Source organism: Podarcis filfolensis (genome assembly GCF_964270895.1).
Source record: "Podarcis filfolensis genome assembly, chromosome: 6".
NCBI classification, from domain to species: Eukaryota; Metazoa; Chordata; class Lepidosauria; order Squamata; family Lacertidae; genus Podarcis; species Podarcis filfolensis.
In genome coordinates this window covers 54,217,946-54,235,818 of record NC_139609.1, presented here as the reverse complement: position 1 = coordinate 54,235,818, position 17,873 = coordinate 54,217,946, and the positions used below count along the sequence as shown (strand labels likewise).

General features: G+C 42.1%; 1 protein-coding gene across 1 annotated transcript; it reads right to left on the bottom strand.

The window, feature by feature from the left end:
• Positions 1-6,042: 6,042 nt before the first annotated feature.
• Positions 6,043-16,942, bottom strand: LOC310765328 (uncharacterized protein). Its single transcript, XM_083620151.1, has 6 exons — positions 16,369-16,942; positions 14,838-14,950; positions 13,590-13,690; positions 9,829-9,938; positions 7,545-7,641; positions 6,043-6,355 (listed from the first exon to the last, which is right to left on the bottom strand). Exons 1-6 carry the CDS (start codon positions 16,842-16,844, stop codon positions 6,344-6,346), a joined length of 909 nt encoding a protein of 302 aa, XP_083476277.1. The 5' UTR covers positions 16,845-16,942; the 3' UTR covers positions 6,043-6,343.
• Between the last annotated feature and the right edge of the window lie 931 nt (positions 16,943-17,873).

Genomic DNA, 17,873 nt, shown 5'->3' with positions numbered 1-17,873 from the left:
CCTCCTGGAGCCTGATTGGGCTGCTACTGCAGGCCAACCAGTTGTTGTATTCTAGGATCCTACTTGCCTATTGTTCTAGGATCCAAGCTTACTACATAACAGATGCTTAGAGAAAATCAAGAACTGGCAACTCGTTTACTTGAATTCTGTTGATTGTGTCTACAGTCACATCTGTACTACAAAGTTAAAGCAGTCTGGAAAATGGCAAGTGTCATGGCTTCTCCCAAGAAACTCTGGGAATTATGGTTGTATCAGTGTGACTTCTCTAGCAAAGATCCCTAGTCCACTTCTGGGAGAAATACCATTCTCAGGGTTCTTTGAGGGGAAGTGAAAGTTAAATTGTCTACTGCTTCTGATAAAGAGGTTGCTCCAACAGCAACAAGCAGCACAAAAAGGTTATTATCACCTTTCAGCTACTAGAACAAAACTGACAGCTTGCCTATTTACATTATAGTTCAGCTAAGCTGTTCCTGAAGAGCAGCTAATCCATTTTGCAGCTCATTTCTTAAATCTGTTTTATGGTTTGTTCCAAACACAATATGAGAAATGTGCCCATGAATCACCAAAGAACCTGGCACCTTTTCCTCAGATTAAATTTTAAACCTTTTCTCTGGATCGTGTTAAATGATAGTTAGTGCTTCCATCAGTTTATGAGGTACCAGTCAAGGACAGAGATATTAAAAGCAAGGCTGAAAGCTATATCATGATCACAAAGTCCTAGAGCAAAGGAAGAATTTTTAAAAATGTCCATTATGAACAGAAATGTGTTCTCAGCCAGTTAAAATCTTATGAGAACTTCCAATAATTTCATTAACATCTCCTCATGTCAGGGACAGGATCAGAAGAAATTCGCACTCTGCAAAAATGATGGGTACGAGTCACCTGTCAATGGTTCTATCATATCTAAAAAGAACTTGGGAATCCAGTCTCACTCCCAAGGAAATGTGCTTGAGTCTGGCATTGTGGTTGCCCATACATAGTATATTTGGCCAGTAAATATATGGCTTCCTAGGACCATTCCACCCCACTACCAGCTAGAGTACTGTGCTCACAGTGATCACCAAATTCATGGTGAAGCATTCATCTACTTGCTTCAACATAACCACAAATTAGGGCTTGCAACATTCCTTTGCTCAGCTCACTTTCTAAAGGCTTGCAATGACATGGTACGGACATGGTGAATCAGCATGGTGAGCCATACTTGTGGTGAATCAGGCAGGCAACTGCTTCGCCACAAATTTGGGAAATATCTCAAGCACCGCAAATGTAGTTTTGAACAAGGCAGAAGTGCTGAATGAATTGCCCCTGATTCCACATCTGGGTCTAGTGCCGGATTTACGTATAAGCTAAACAAGCTATAGCTTAGGGCCCCACTCTCTTGGAGGCCCCCCCAAAATTAAAGGAATAAAAAACAAATAAAATAAAACCTACATACAGCAAGTGTTTTGTGTTGTGTAGGCTCCTATTTGTTATGTGCAAATGGCTTTAGATACCTATTAGGTCCATAAATTACCATATAGCATATATTCAACACAAACAACAGTGGCAATTTGTTGTTGACAAAGGACAGCTGGACATATAAAGGGCCCCATTACCTTCAGTAGCTTAGGGCCTCATCAAACCTAAATCCGGCCCTGTCTGGCTCTCACAAGGTTTTAGTATTTGGGGAATGAGGCATGCAAGAATTGCATCTCTTCACAAAAGTAATACGGGCCTCTGTGTGATGAACTTTCCTGACCCGAGTACAGTCATTTTGTGCAATGCCAGGAAGAAACACCAGTGGTTTCAGTGACTAAAGTCTAATTATTGCCAGAATATTGGGAGGTTGATGACGATGAGAGCCAGTTCTCCACTATTCTGAGTGTAGCGGGAACCACCTATGCTGAAACCAAGTAAACTCATTACAATACATAATTTTTTAAACTATGAAGTATTGTAAGGCGTCTCCTTGGTTTCACCATATTTGTTGATAATCATAGGGTTCCTGCTCCACTCAAAATAGTAGACACTGACTCACCTATAGCTTAAATAGAAACAGAAATAGAATATTTCAGGCTGAGAGATTTTGGTAGCATCCGTCTATCTCAAGAGAAAATAGGGTGTGCTTCTGGGGCTAAAGTCCAACCACTGTGTTAGCAGCACTGAAGTGACCTCCTTGGGGCATGAGCCTGGGCAGTGTGTATGGAGGTCCTGGGCTGCCCGGATGACAAGACCCCCACCCCAGCCTCACTGACATACATTGGTACCTCGGGTTAAGAACTTAATTCGTTCTGGAGGTCTGTTCTTAACCTGAAACTGTTCTTAACCTGAAGCACCACTTTAGCTAATGGGACCTCCTGCTGCTGCTGCGCCGCCGGAGCACAATTTCTGTTCTCATCCTGAAGCAAAGTTCTTAACCCAAGGTAATATTTCTGGGTTAGCAGAGTCTGTAACCTGAAGCGTATGTAACCTGAAGCCGAGGTACAACTGTAGTTCAAAGGAAAGCAGAGCAATATATTTGGCACCAGCTTGGCTGCATGAGTTGCCAGAAGGAGGTATATCAGGCATACAAGACTCCATCCAACCATCTTAGGGACCCCACTCCAGATTTATGTAGGATGTCCCACAAGGCAGCAGAGGTGTAGGATCAGAGTTATCCTTCTCCTAGATGGGCTTCTTTCCCAGGCTGACAAGCTCCATCTGCCCCTCACTTCCCTCTACAGCTTGTACAGAAACCACCTTCTTGACTCTAGGGTTGCCTTATTTCAAAAAGTGAAAATCCAGACATTTTGGCAAAGTTTTTTGAGCTTTTTTTCTACACTTCTGACATTTAAGCAATTTCCGCCTGGACACAGTTTTCAAAGGCCAAATCCTGGCTATGTCTGGGAAATTCTGGACATATGGCAACCCTATGTTAGACCCATTATTGGTCTCATCTGCACCATCTGCCAAAGCCTGTCTTTGCATGTAGGGGAAGTCCCTAACTGTTTGAGACTCATCCGCTACCCTCACCTGGTTTAGCTGGCCAGTTGAAACTGTTGCCAGGGTGTGGCTGCTGTTGCATGCTGATGGCTTCTAGGAGGCACAGGAGAGAGCTGAGTGCAGGGTGTGATGAAAAAGTTGGTTTTGCTGGACCGGTTGGATCAAAAAGTGTTTCTTTTGTTTTGTTTTTCCCTGCCAGCAAATGGTTAATGAACAGCAGCCTCCAACTGGCCATTGTTCCAGGAGGGAGAGTTTAAAAGGAGAGGATTTGAGAGATGGTTAGGTAGAGTAAGGTTGGGTGAGTGGGTTGGAATAGAGGTTTGAGAGGTTGGGAGATAGGTAGGGAGACTGGTTGAGGTAGAAAGAGTGAATTTGAGAGTTCGTTCTGGGGGAAAACAACTTCCACTCTTAATGTATTGTGAAGGACGGAGTGTGGTGTCCTGTAGGAGGAATAGACCGGAATTTTACTGGGAGGTAGAGGTTGAGCCAGGAGAAGTAGGAGCTGGAAAGGAACAGCCTACTTGGGACTCAACTCTAGTCTGGAGGGGAGATTCTTCTAAGGAAAAGAAGAAACTCCCAAACCCAGTGAAGGGAAGGGGGTGTGGAGAGCCCTTGGGTCTATTGCTTAAGGTACCTCAGGAGCAGGATTGTTCAAGAGGGAGGATAACTGAAAGAATCACTGTATAAAGGAACCAAATCTATAACGCAAAAACAACTGAAGACGAATTAAAGTGTAATTGTACTGTATGCCTGAAGCAGCCCAAGTTTAATCCATTTTTGTTACATGCTATCTTCCCTTAAATAAATCTTTATTTATTTAAAGAAAACTTGTCTGAGACTCCAACTTACTAAATATCCCCTCACAAAGGTCCCCCACAGGATACTCTGGGTTAGAATTTTAAGAGGAAAGGAAACCTTCAAGTAAAGGGTTGTTCAGTGAGGTGAGGGCAAATTCTCTAAGTGAGAGAGGGCCCAACGGCATGAGAGGAAAAAGTGCTGTCGCACTCGTCACATATGGTGGAGACCAAAGGTAGACAAACTACACAAGAAGGAGCACAACAGGTCCCTCAGCAGAGGTACGACTCAGTTTAGTCATGATCCATAAACTTGTCTACGGACAAACACCAGCTCCCTCAGCCTGAAAGGGGAGATGCACCCCATAGTCAAATTTGACTGGGCTTAACCATCTAGGGGTCCTTTATCTTTACCTTACCTCCCCTAACACCCCATACACCCCATATATAACAAATATAGAAAAGAATATTCCATAATTCCTTAAATTCTTATTATTGAGCCTGGTGTCTAACTAAAGAAACCATGTACAATATTGAGGAGAGTCTTCTAACTGAGGCACAATAATCCAAATAGGTAGCAGTAGTAGTCAGAGGCTTTTGCATATATCTTGGAGACAAGTGATGGCACCTAAGATGATTAGTCCACAAACTATGTGCTTTTGTGAAATAGACACATTAGCCGTATTCTGGATGCCAGCCATACTTACGCTGCAAAGCTAAGGGCAAAGCAACTGCAGATCCTGAAAAGTAATCAATAAAACCTGTACAAAAATAGTAACTGCTCTATTTTGCAATCCCCTGGGAGTCAACATGTATGAAGAAGGCTTTGTCGTCTGGCAGGTTTGCAGGGTGTGGGTTTCCTCTCATAGAATTCCCAGATTAGCAGGGGCCTTGGGCTGCCAGAACTATTCCGGCTCAATTCTCACAGCCTGTGGTTAAAAATGCCAAGGGCTAGCCTACAGTTCACCTCTTACAAGAGGCTGAAGGTATAAAGAGAGAAGCAAGATCCACTTCCTAGTCCAAATCCACACTCTGAAACAGAGGCAGGAACAAAGGTTTTCAGGTTTTAGAACTAGGAAAGATGTCTTTCTGTGACTCTGGAGGGTAGCTGCCAATCAAGAGCTGAATAATAGAAAGCCCCTCCAGACTAGTGTTTTATTGTTTTTTCAGCAATCTGTTCTTGACTCAATAATAGTGCGTTTATGGTGAATTTGTTCTTAGTTTGTTCCATGTTGCATCTCTAATGCTGCCTCATTATTGCTGTCTGGAGGGGCTATCGTGAAACAAAAATGGGAAAAAGATAAACCAGAACATTTGTGGTATATATAATTACGGGATTTCACCAGGAAGTTATGGGATATGCGTGTGACCATCCAACATTTTTGCACACACAAACAGTATTGAATTTGGGATTGTGTATGACCACCTTGATATCCTCATGAGCAGGAATCATCATGAATGCATAATGAAAAGGTCTGGAGGGACCCAGAGTACATTGACGTATAAGACCTCAACTGCCTAACCCAAAAAGTTAAAATACTAGAAATGAAGGAATAAGTGGAGCTGAAGATAATTTGCCCTTTCCCTAACGATCTTCAAAAGTTTTTCTTATTCTTTTTCTTATTTTATGTATTTTTCTATGTTTTTTTATTGTATTTCTTTCTTTTTATATGATTTTTCAAATTTATGTTTTTGTAAAACTTCAATAAATATCTTTTAAAAAAGTTTTTCTCTGCATATGTGAATGCCAAATATTTGGTAGATATTCAATTTGGCATCAGTATTTTATATATTCCAATATTTGATCTTAATATTAGTTTCCAATCATTTATTTGAATGCTTTATGTTTGTCAGTATCTATCACTGATAGTCAACAACAGCTTATGGCATTTGATGTTTTACACCTTGCAGAAACAGTGAGCAAGATAATGCATAGGTCTAAAAACTCAGATTTTGCTGGATGTTGAGGTCAATATCTATGTTGAGTTACCATACATAGTTCACCCTTCAGCTTGTCCTGTGCCTAGAAAGCACAGATCCAGTGTTTTTCCCACTGATTTCCCTGGGAAAACCAGCTCTTTAACACTGTATTGGAGTAAACATCAGTCCACGGACAACTCGATTGACATTTGTTCTGATTCAGCAGTTAGTATTGGGTTTTCCAAGGGGAAAGTGGCAAGAAGTCTGAATGAGAAGCAGAAGTCTGAATGAGCCTTCTGTGTTTCATGAAGTCTCAAGAGATGTCTAGCTTTGTCATGTGTGACATTAAAAGCACACAAAAAAGATATGAATTCACAGGAAAACTTTAATGAGGTGAAAGAGCAGTTCATCAACCTGAAATATATACTACGAACACATCTAGTGGATTTGTAAGGGGAGCACAGGGGAAAGTGGGCAACAGCTATACACAAGAAAGAAAGAAAGAAAGAAAGAAAGAAAGAAAGAAAGAAAGAAAGAAAGAAAGAAAGAAATTTAAAACAGTCCTGGTGGGTTACAAATAACAATCCTTAGCAGACCATCTTCCTCCCAGCAAATAAAGTGGAGAAGGGTGCAGTTGGCAGACTCAAAGTGACTCCGACAGTGTTTCCTTAGTGCACATTCTAACAAGGGTGGAAAGAAAGAATAATGTTACAAAGGCATACCAATGATCACTCCGAAGTTCCATTGTCACTGATATCCTACATTTGAATCCTACTTTCTCCTTCAAAGTGGTGTTGTGAGCTCACAGTCATCCTGAAGAATATTTGAGAATACTTGTCAAAAGCAGAGCCAGCTCTAAGTTTGAAAGGCCCCCTGGTAAAGGGCTCCTTGGTGGTCCCTTCCTCTGTCAGTGGCAGGTCTCCTTCAATGTTGGTGAGCTCTGGAAACAACAGCCATGGTGGATAGCAGTAGCAGCTTCAATCAGTGCTGTGCGGCTGGAAGCTGCCATTTTGATTTCCAAAATATAACCAATTGTTGTGGGGCATTGTGGGAAATTTAAATGGTGGCTCTCAATCCTAGCCACCTGGTGTTGATCAGAGCACCAGACAAAAAGATGGTGAGCATCAGTAGCTGGCCAGATGCCTGAGGATGCCATGTGCTAATGCCAGTCCATTGTCACCCAGAGAGTTTTATAGCCTAGCAGTAATTTAAACTTGGGATTTCTACACACTAGCCACTGTTCCACACTGGTCCTTTATGTTACTCTACCTCTTCTCCCTGCTAATGCAGACATGTAAGATGATGCTCCATTAATTAATAGCCAAGAAAAAACTCAAGGAGCTCAGTCCATTATCCTGACTGCTGATTGAAAGAAAACCCCAGTTAATTCAGCATCCATGAAGATCAAGGCATGACCCTTTCAGGGATTCAATTTACCATCTGCAAGTAAAGTTGTTGTCTACATTCACAGTTACAGTTGATGAGGTTGGGGTTGTGGACTTTCCCCCTCCCCAACAAAGGTTATTTGTCTGCAACAGCTGTGTTGCATGCAGAAATTCAGCAGGTGCCATCCTTGGTGGCATGGCAATGAAGTAGTGTTCAGAAGCTGCAACTGTTGAATTTCTGCCCATCATGTAGCAGTTAAAAGCTCAGAGCCTCTGCCAGGAGGGAAATGGAGGTGATTCCTGGTTTGCCTATGAGTTCCATGATCCTGTCATTCTCACTAGAGAACTAGAAGAGCAGAGCCCTCTCTTTCGCTGCTTCAGCAAAAAAGACAATCCTATACCACTTTAAAGACAAAAAGTTAGGAATGTTGGAAAGTGCTATGAGCCTCCATTCCCTCCCAGACTATATTAGCATCTACAACACCTTAGGGTGCTCCAGACTTCCAGCATCATTTCTTCCTGGACCTCTGAGTGCCGTCTCACAGTCACCAGCCCCTTCTTCATCTTCATTCTCAGGAAGCCTAGATTGCATTGGGGCAGGGAGAGACAGAGTTAGATTAGAAGCGTTGCTAGCACTGATGGAACCTAGTAAAATCTTGACTGTTCTCATTTTACCAGTTAGGCCTTAAGTAGAGAGAGCTGGGGAAATTCTACAAGCTACAGAATAGCCAATGGCAGTGACCCCAAAATTGATATTGCAACCATCAGTTGCTTTAAATGTCTCATAAAGACATCTTCCTGCCTAGGTTTTCCTGGACCCTTAAGACTGGATCCTGTTTCTATTTGCTTCAATCTCCAAAATTCCTGCTTTTATACATTTTTTATTGGGTTTGTGTTCTATTTTTGTTTTCATGATATTGTTTATTGTTTTTATGTTGTACACCACTCAGGGATTTTAAAAAAATATTAAGTTGTTTATAAATGCTCTTATTTAAATAAACAAATGTGACTGCCCTAAGGTCATAGCTTGGTTCAATGTCAGAATCTGAATAGCCATTCTCATTCCTTTCTCTAAAATCTGAATGCTATAAATAAAATAGCTTCTACAAAGTACAACAAGCAAAAGTCAGTCTCAGGGCTCCAACTATCACTGGCTTTATTTTAAAAACAACAAGAAGTTTATAACAGATTAAACTTCATGTGCAGCTTTCAAATTAATTTACTGCACTGCTCTCTAAAGGACAACTGTTATACTATTATGCATTGCCCTCAAAAGGATCCAGCACAGTACCTTATCAGTAGGTACTTAGATGCTCATTAAAACAGAGATGTAATGAGAGTTCAAGGTAATCATCTGTTCATCACATCTGTAGCACTTCTAGAGGCCAATTAAAGGCAGATTAAAGTTTATCCGGGTGATCAGTGATCAGTTGTTGTTGCTGTTCTTAAATTTCTGTACCACTATTTATCCAATGATCTCAGTGATTCAACCGTATTTTTTTAATTGCACAAAAGGTGGACCCCAAGTTTGTGAGAGGATCATCTGTTTGCTTTTTAACAGAAACAGAGCATTTATGAATTCTGCTGCTGGTGTAGATCAATGTTATACTTAAAAGGAAATAGTTTTTAAAGATTTACAAAATGGTAAGTCATTGGTATGGGTAAGAGGAGGGTGGTGATGCCTTTAATTTCAATACACGTGGGATAGTTTTAATTTATATTATTGGGGGGGGGAGCTGAATTCCCACAGCAGTGCTTTTGAATAGGCCAACTGGATCCTCAGCAATAACTGTGCATATTCTGTGTAAGAAAATAATTCTAGGAAGGCCTGAGGATGTCCTATTAAGTCCTTTACTTTTTCTGTGGGTCTATAATATATCATGGATAGCCAGCCTTTGGCACCGGTGTTATAGGCAGCACAAATAAGAGAGGCTTAGGACTATAGCATATTAATTATGAGCCCCCCTGCTACACAGCCAACTGCTCCCTGTTCCCCAGCTCAGCAGACTCACACAAAGGCACAGGATGATGAATATGGAATGTGTACATACTAGGGTGGCACTCTCTAAGACTTTGGACTTCACCTATGGCATATTTGTCAAAAAGATTTGCCACCACCAGGGTTGGTTTTTACTAAGATTTCTTTCACGTTCATACACATTTACACTTATATATTCAACACCAACAAATTGCAGATTTAAAATGTACAATCGTATATATCTAATTATAATCCTTACAGCAGATTAAGAAAGAGTAAGTATTTTTAAATACATCCATAAATTAAAGACTCCGTATCAGTGTGACTCACTATAAATTCTCCATTCCAAATTATTGCCCCTTAAACCAGGGTGTTTTCTTTTAATCCAAGTACTGTAATGCATTTTAATGCCTTTACAGCCACTATTGGATACAGTACACACTTTAGCCCGGTAAATTTGTTCTAAATTGGACAGTGACATCTAGTGGTCACATGTGGTACTATCGAAAGCTGTTCCCAGCACTCCACCTGACGATTCATTTTCATTTATCAACTCCAGTTGGCTTAGTGAAGAGCTGAAGAACCCTCTTTAGAGTACAAATCTGGTGGTCCATCATTGTCCTAGCTGGAAGCTCTGCTTAGGGGCCAGAGGCACTCCACAATCTTTTGTTGCTCATTCTCATTGGTTACATTCTACATTTCAACATCACATTGCACAAATTTTGGTATTTGGGGACCATCTACTCAATGTTTCAGAATTCGGGGGATGAAGAGCACCACAAAAACTTACCCACAAGCACTGCAAACTGCAGAGGAATTTGATAGGGTGACATGAGGTCTGGGTGTTGCAATTCCATATACCATTAGATCATCTTCAACAACTGGTTGTACTGGAATATCCTGAAGATGGTGCATATATATATATATTTAAAAAAACATATTCAGAAGATGTGGCCAGATAAAATGGAATTTAGTTTTAATTATCCGATTATAGCAAGGTTTCTGAAATTGCATAAATACCTATATTATATTATTTCACAAGTGGACCAAGAATGTAATTTTGATTTTGAACAATTATGGATGTTTGAAATCTGATTCTATTGGGACTGCATGAGTGCAGTTCAATTTTATTGATATTAGTCATGGACTGTTGCAAAAATGAAATGACCAAAAACTTACAAGATTAAAACAGAAAGAAACAAGCAGAAAGACATGCCTGCATAAGAAGGAAATCCTTCTTGTGGGAAGAAGCTCCATCGAAATTGGTGAGAATTATTTCTGAATAAACATGCTTAGGACTGTTCTGCACGTTTCTGCGGAAGACCACTGTGTTTAGTATGTATGTTTAGTAAGTATGTTTAGGATTGCAGCCTAACACAGCAACCCTAGGCACCTATTACAATGGTAGCTCAGGTTAAGAACTTAATCTGGAGGTCCGTTCTCAACCTGAAACTGTTCTTAACCTGAGGTACCACTTTAGCTAATGGGGCCTCCCGCTGCCACATGATTTCTGTTCTTATCTTAAAGCAAAGTTCTTAACCCAAGGTACTATTTCTGGGTTAGCGGAGTCTGTAACCTGAAGCGTCTGTAACCTGAAGTACCACTGTATGCTGAGGAAGAAGATGTGCCACTGCTCTGCCAGAAGAATGGCCACCAATATATCCTACATGTGTTCAACCCAGAAGGGGAGGGGGAAGTAAACAGCTGGAAAATATAAAACAGGATAAAAAGAGCAGACACACACCCTGTGTGGCTGCACTGGTGGGAGTACCGGATTGGCTCCACCAATGTGCTGGCATAACACAGCCCCCCCCTTCACCTTGCCCCTCCCACTTCCAGTAAGTTTCAACAACTTCACTACCAGAAGGCCAGGTTTGTGGTGGGAATCTGAGGCGAGATACCCATGTACTGGAAGTTGTCCTCAGTTCTATTCACCCCACAGGGCCATGTTAAGATGCAAAAATAGTTTACTGCTGTAGAAGATTAGACTTCAGTAATACAGTCCTTGGTGGCGATACAGAGATACAGATACAGATACAGTGAACTTTGCTTCAGGATGAGAACAGAAACCGTGCAGTGGTGACGCAACTGCAGCAGGAGGCCCCATTAGCTAAAGTGGTGCTTCAGGTTAAGAACAGTTTCAGGTTAAGAACAGACCTCCAGAAAGAATTAAGTTCTTAACCTGAGGTACCACTGTACAGATGCAGATACAGATACAGATACAGATACAGATACAGATACAGATACAGATACAGATACAGACAAGGACAAAGTATCTCTGTTGCTCCAGCTTTAAGACATAACACAGACTCCAACTCACAGAAAGGCTCACTGGCTGACTAATGAGCTGACGTGAGCTGGGTTCACAGCCATAACAACTGGCTTTGCTGACCTTGCACCTGCTTGCTTATCTCATAAGGTGATTTGGGCCCATGAAGGAAATTAACCCTTTCCTCCATGCCCAGTTCCTCTGGGCATGTGCTAAGTCTTGTGGGCTGTTATATGAAACTTCCCCTTTCCCTCTGATTGGAAAGCCAATGCACCAAGCAACAGAATAGTTAAAATTACGACTAATTATGGTAACTGACTACTACTTACTGTAATTCTGCCGCAATACCCAGCTATGTAAGCACTCCCAATCATTAGGCACTAACGGTGTCGAAGGCAATGTATATGGTGCAAAAAGATGCTTATGAAGCCATTTCCATGTGGCTGCAAAACATGTTACTAAAAATAGGCATGATTAAGCCCTTTGCACAAGTGCTTGCTTATCTGTGTGGTAAGGACTGAAAGAGAAACATGTGCAAAAGCCATTGCTTTGGCTGGAGCTACTTGCTGTTTTTATGGGCAGAGGCGTTGTGCTGGTACAGTGGTTAAGAAAACAGGCAGTTGGGAAATCCCCCGTCTTCACCTCTGCTCTGAGGTGGCCTTAGGCATGCTACTGTCTTTCAGATCTTGCCCTCCACACCCACAATACGAGGGCAAAAAGGTTGCCCTACTTTTCAGCGCTGTTGTAAGCTTACTGAGATAATGTATACAAAGCTATTTGAATGCTTAAAAGTGCTATTTAGGTTTATTGTCATGTGACTCTGGCATGTAACAGCTGACTCACAGGCAGAAACTGACAGAATAGATTTTCCAAGCATGGTGATGGCAGCAATGAGAAATAGTTTCCACTCTTGATTTTTGCTTGCTTGGACTGAAACATGTCCAGGGCATTGTGGGAAAAGTAATATAAGGGATGTCACCAGTGGCGGACTTTGGGCTTTCAAATTTCAGTGCCGCTCAGTGCAACACCAAAATTTGGCACATGCACCTCATTGCCTCTCACCTTCTGTTCTAAGTCATTGTTGTGGTGCCCCCTCCAGTGCCCTCTCAGTTCAGTGCCCAGTGTGGGCAAACCAGTTGCGCTCCTAAACCCGCCACTGATGGCAACCAAATTGCAGTTACCAGAGCACTGCTCTTGAGGGGGCCCAAGGAAGACAGACTTTAGCACGCAGCTACCCAAGGAAGTCAGATGCTGATGTTAGGTCTCTATCCTAGTTTTTAGGACACTCGGCTGCTGATATGTCAACAACAACAACTTTAAAACGAGTCTCCAGTGTGAAACTAGAATTTAAATTAATGCGGAGCTAATCAGCTTATTTGATTGTATTTGTTTAGGACACAGTCTGAATCAAGGTCTCCCTTCCAATATGGGTGTTAAATTAGCACTGCTAAAATGAAGTCACTGGGATTACATCCATACATTTGAGCTCTGCATTGAAATGTCACATGCTGTACATCTCTTGCATTTCATGGTCTTTTATCCCACTGTTAATCGGTTGTTGTCCCCCCCCACACACCCACACCCGGGTATATATCTGCCAACAAATAATAGCACTTAATGCAGCTGATGAACTGGGCTATTGCTGAAGGGCTATGACTGCTGGCCCTGAATTATTTTGCCATACCCTATTTCAAGGGTTTCTTAAGTATCTCTAAGACGTCTGCTGTTATAATTTAACATTTATTGAGCACCACAAGATCACAGGCATGACAACTGTCCCTATCTGGACACAGTTTCTTGATGGAGGAACTACCACTTGTAATATCAAGACTCCTTGATATTTTCTATTTGCAAGTCAGGTATTGTTGCTTGCCATTTTGCTGATTATTGTCTTGATTGCTACTAGATCTACTGATTCCTACTGCTGTGTTGTTCCTTTTTCATTCTTAACATTTTCACTGGATGGTAATAGCTATTGTGAGTTAGGTTGTGGGCTGACTGATGAAAAGGTGGGGTGTTATATTTAAACAAATAATAAAAATAAATATGTGGCACTGGCAGCTAGCATAGATACTCTCAAATCCCACCTATCTTTTGATTTTTAAGCAAAGCCAATTTGCATTGTGTTCTAGAGGGGATTCTAGAGGCCAGCTCACAATGTAATTTCGTTACCTTCACTCTTCTGATGGAAATCACGTATTTATCCTTGCTTACAATATAAAAATGCCACTTGCAGAGAGGGAGGGGGGAAACCCCAAAACAACTCCCTGTCGCATATTTACCCCTTTAGAAGCAGGAAGCCACCGGCGCTGCTTGTACATATTGAGGAGTCTGTTCCATGGAGAGAGGTCTGCTTTTGGAGGTTCCCCTTCTGGTACATCTTCTGTTTAAAAGAAAAGCGATGTCACCAACTCATGAAGTCTCTCCAGATAACCAGGGTGGGTTGTAATGCCCTCTAAATCCAGCAGCAATTCAGCCACAGAGCTTGAGGCTGCACAGGCACCAGCTAAGGAATCGAGTCAAGAAGCAGGGCTCTGAACTGGCTGCTGCAGATCAGGAGACCACTATGCTTGAGGCTGTGAGACAGGAGTCTCCAGAAGAATCTCTTAGTCTACTAAAGCCTGTAGGGTCAGGGCCCAAATCCTCACAGCCAACTTCCTGTGAGTCTGAGAAGATGAATGCCTCCCATAGTACCTCTCCAGATCAGTGGTGTAAGATAAGATACAGTACACTGGGGTGGAGGGGGGGTTGTTGTGGGGGATTCTTACTGTTGTTGAAGTTAATTTTTTGTATCTTTATTTCGGATCTTTATGATTACTTTTGTTATACTTGTAGTTATTTAACTTTTGATGTGTTGTAAGCCACCCTGGGCACTGTTTTAACTTAGGAAAGGTGGCATACATATAGAATGATTGACTGAATTTCCCCACAAGTGAGGAGAGCCTGGAGGAAGTAGTTTGGAGACATAAAACCAGGCATAGGCAAACTCGGCCCTCCAGATGTTTTGGGACTACAATTCCCATCATCCATGACCACTGGTCCTGTTAGCTAGGGATCATGGGAGTTGTAGTCCCAAAACATCTGGAGGGCCGAGTTTGCCTATACTTGCATAAAAGGCTTCAGCCTGCTCTCAACCTTTGTCAGTGAAATCTTCTCACTCAGAGCTATCTGGACACCTGCAATGTTTGACCCACTTAGTCACCTTGCTGCTTTCACTGTGGGATCTGGCACTGGACCAGCATCTACTGGTGTGAATACAGCCTCTGCACAATATAAGTCAATGGAATCACCTAATAAGAACTGCAGCTGTAGTTCTTACCCATCTTTAATGGGCCATCTGACATAATACTGGGTGTTCTTGATTGTAAGGTTTGCCTCCTGCTTGCTTGAAATACATGTCTCAAACCTCAGACATCTGGTATTGAATAGGATGAAAACAATTAAGTCATAGCAGCTTGGGGGGAGGGGTAAAGGTACTGTTGGACAGCAGCTGCCATATGGGTGAGTGGGAATCTTCTTCCAGCCCTCACCTTTCAGTAGATGCTCTCTTTCCTCTTCAGCGCTACAGCCTTTAACATCAGTCATGGATCCAGCAGACATGGCAACTCCATCATCTGCACACAGGACCTGGGGAAATTCATCCCTAAAGTCAAACACACAATTATTGCATAGAAGAAGGGGACATCCACATCAGTGCTTCATTCATCACTTTTTTTCTTCCCACCCTAATATCTACACCCAAACGCCACATCTTTATCAGCAAAGATAACTGCTACATTGCCACAGACAGGTGGATTTACTGTAGTGAATAAAAGCGATGATGTTGATGGGGATTAAAATTTTAAGAGAGAATTTCCTGGGATGAGGCCTGTCTCTAAGTCAAGCCCTTTAGTTGACTGCATGAACAAAGCCTTCAGTCTGTATCTAAAAGACCCAGGTAGTTAGTCTCCATGATAATCTGTGGTTTGTAATAACAGATTATGGAAACCTCTTCACATGGAAATCTTACATTAAGAATTATTCATGGCAGCACTGCTTATGCAAATTCCTCTACTTAAAATTGAATTATTAACCGTTAATGATTATTCATTATACACGGATGGGAGGTTTTAAGTGCAACTCTAGGATTGCAAATTTTGTTCTCAAAAATCCAGACACCTCCAGCCAAGCGCTTCTGAGCATGTCCAGATCTCCATTTTCCTCTTAAGATGATGAAAGGGCTTTCCCCTTGAAAAATAACTTCAGGGTAAAATGTGTTGGAGGCGGAGCATGTGCAAAGTGGTTTTTTTTGTAACAGGGATGTTCCTTTTTCGGTCCAAAGGCCTCACTTTCAGTCTGTCTCCATAGGATTTGAACAACCTCGAAGAAGGTAGCAGACAATCGCTCAGCTGAGAGGAAGATTATTGAGTACATCTGCAAGGCAGCAAAAGCAGATCTCCATCTAACAACAGAGTGCACATGCATTCATATTAAATCAATGATGTGCTAAATCAAGTTCTGCTGCATTTTTTCTGACTTTGCATCCTCTGCTGTTGGCAGCCAGTCTAAATGATAACAAGTCAGGCTTGTGAAATTCTGGTTGGCTGCCAGCTGTAGTAACCCTTCCTTCCACATGCATTTTTATGGTTAACATCTCATACAGTGAACTTCAGTTAGCAAGGCAAAACCCCACGTATCTCAACTCAGTGTGTGATAATCAACCTCATGGAAAGTTTAGCACAAAATTAAGTGTTCAGCCTTTTGAAGCCAAGAACAGCCGGAACAGTCAACGAGCAATTCCATTCCTAATTAGTACCCATGTAATACAGCCAGAAGCCAATTAACACAAGTGGTTTTTGTGAAGGGCTTTGCAATATTTGCCCATCTATTTTCACACATTCCTGTATGGGAAGCAATCTGAACAGATATTAAATCCTATTAGAAATAACTGAGTTTTACTTGAAGTGGATTTTAGTCATGTTCATTAATTTCAGTGGGTCTACTCTGAGAAATACTTAGCTGAATTAGTTTTAAACACTGTTCTGCGTGCTGAGACTTGGCCTCAACGTTGGTGACACTCACTTTCCCACTGTCTCCCTGTCATCAGATTCTTCTTCCTTCTCTCCCGTGACAGGAACTTTCTCACATGGGTCCTTGGCCAAGCCACTTATCATGGGGTTAGCAAAGCCATCTGAGTCTCCCATCTCCATCCTAGCCGAGTGAAATGAAGCGGGCAGTTTGTTCTCATTCGTAGGGGTAGTGTCTCCCAGACTTAATTCCTTCAGCAATGATAGCTCTTCAGGGCAGCTGCCCATCAACCCCCCACAGATCTCACTGGGAGAAGTCTTGGTGGCATCAGGCTCTTGGCCTGGCAAGGTTGCTTCAAGCCCATTTTCGGGCAGAGGAGAGTCCAGGAGTTCACTCGTGGCGTTATCTTTGTCTTTCGCCTTGGGTCTCTGCCCCTCTTGTGTGACATGCCTGCCGCTCCCAAAGAGGTTTCTGAAGAACTGGAGCACCCAGGGCCTGCTGGAAACAGAGGAGGCTGTGAGAGTATCCATCGGTCTTCTGCAGGCTAACTTTGGAAGCTGCTCTGGCACCCAAAGGTGGCTGCTGGTCTCAACAGATTGGAATCAGAGCTTCAAATTGAAAAACCAACTGCTCAGAATCTTCTGAGGATTCTAGAATTCTTGGAGGGGGTGGAGACACAAGAGAGATCACCCAGTGGTTTTGCAATCCGGAGTTCACCGTTTGCTTTCCTGGCTCAGCTAACAACAACAAATTCACAGATTAAAAGATGGCCAGGAATGGAATAAGAGCTCTTTGGGGATATCTGTGCAGGTCTACAGCTCCAAATATCTTTATTATCTGTAAAAAGTCTCAGGGCAATGGGCCCAAGTTATAACTCTCAGAGCAAACCAGTAACATTTGAACAACGCTCCAATCAGGGAAAGGTGGTTCAATTGAAACAGAGGAACCTGCCTTATACCAGATGAGGCTGTTTGTGCATCTAGCCTAATAGTGTCCGTTCTTACTGGCAGTGGCTCGCGCTGACTGCGAGTACAGATGCTATGCATGTTAAATTATGCTGAGTGTGTGCGTGTTTTGCAAAGATCAACGTGCTTCGATCCATTTCCAGTGTTCAAACATGGTTAAAACAGAATTTCATTTTGTAGCCAAGACCAAACAGTGCTGGGTACAAAATATTTTGTCTCCTATGCAAAACAATAACACGACTCACACTTTCAACTAGGACAGGAATAATTTATAATTGTGTTTTCTGGAAAAGGTGCATTAGAACATAGAAAACTGCCCTATAACAAGTCAGACTATTGGTCTACCTGGCTCAGTATCGTCTACACGGACTGGCAGCAGTTCTCCAGAATTTCAGAGAGGAGTGTCTCCCAACCCTACTAGGAAATGTCAGGGATTGAACCCAGGACCTTCTGCTTTCATCCCGCAGATGAAAAATAGTTCTTCTTAACCTGTATATTTTGCTCTAAAATGCTTAGTTTGGTTAGAAACGAGTATACACTTCCAGAGTTAATGCTATGCTAAATACATTACTACTGTTAAATTAGCCATCATAG

Excerpts from the sequence above, each read along its gene's own strand:
- LOC310765328 (XM_083620151.1), bottom strand. The coding sequence starts at position 16,844 with ATGGATACTCTCACAGCCTCCTCTGTTTCCAGCAGGCCCTGGGTGCTC. Across the intron at positions 13,691-14,837 it reads AAGAGAGCATCTACTGAAAG|AAGATGTACCAGAAGGGGAA; the intron begins GTGAGGGCTGGA and ends TCTTTTAAACAG. Across the intron at positions 7,642-9,828 it reads GCAGTTTGCAGTGCTTGTGG|GCTTCCTGAGAATGAAGATG; the intron begins GTAAGTTTTTGT and ends AATGCAATCTAG.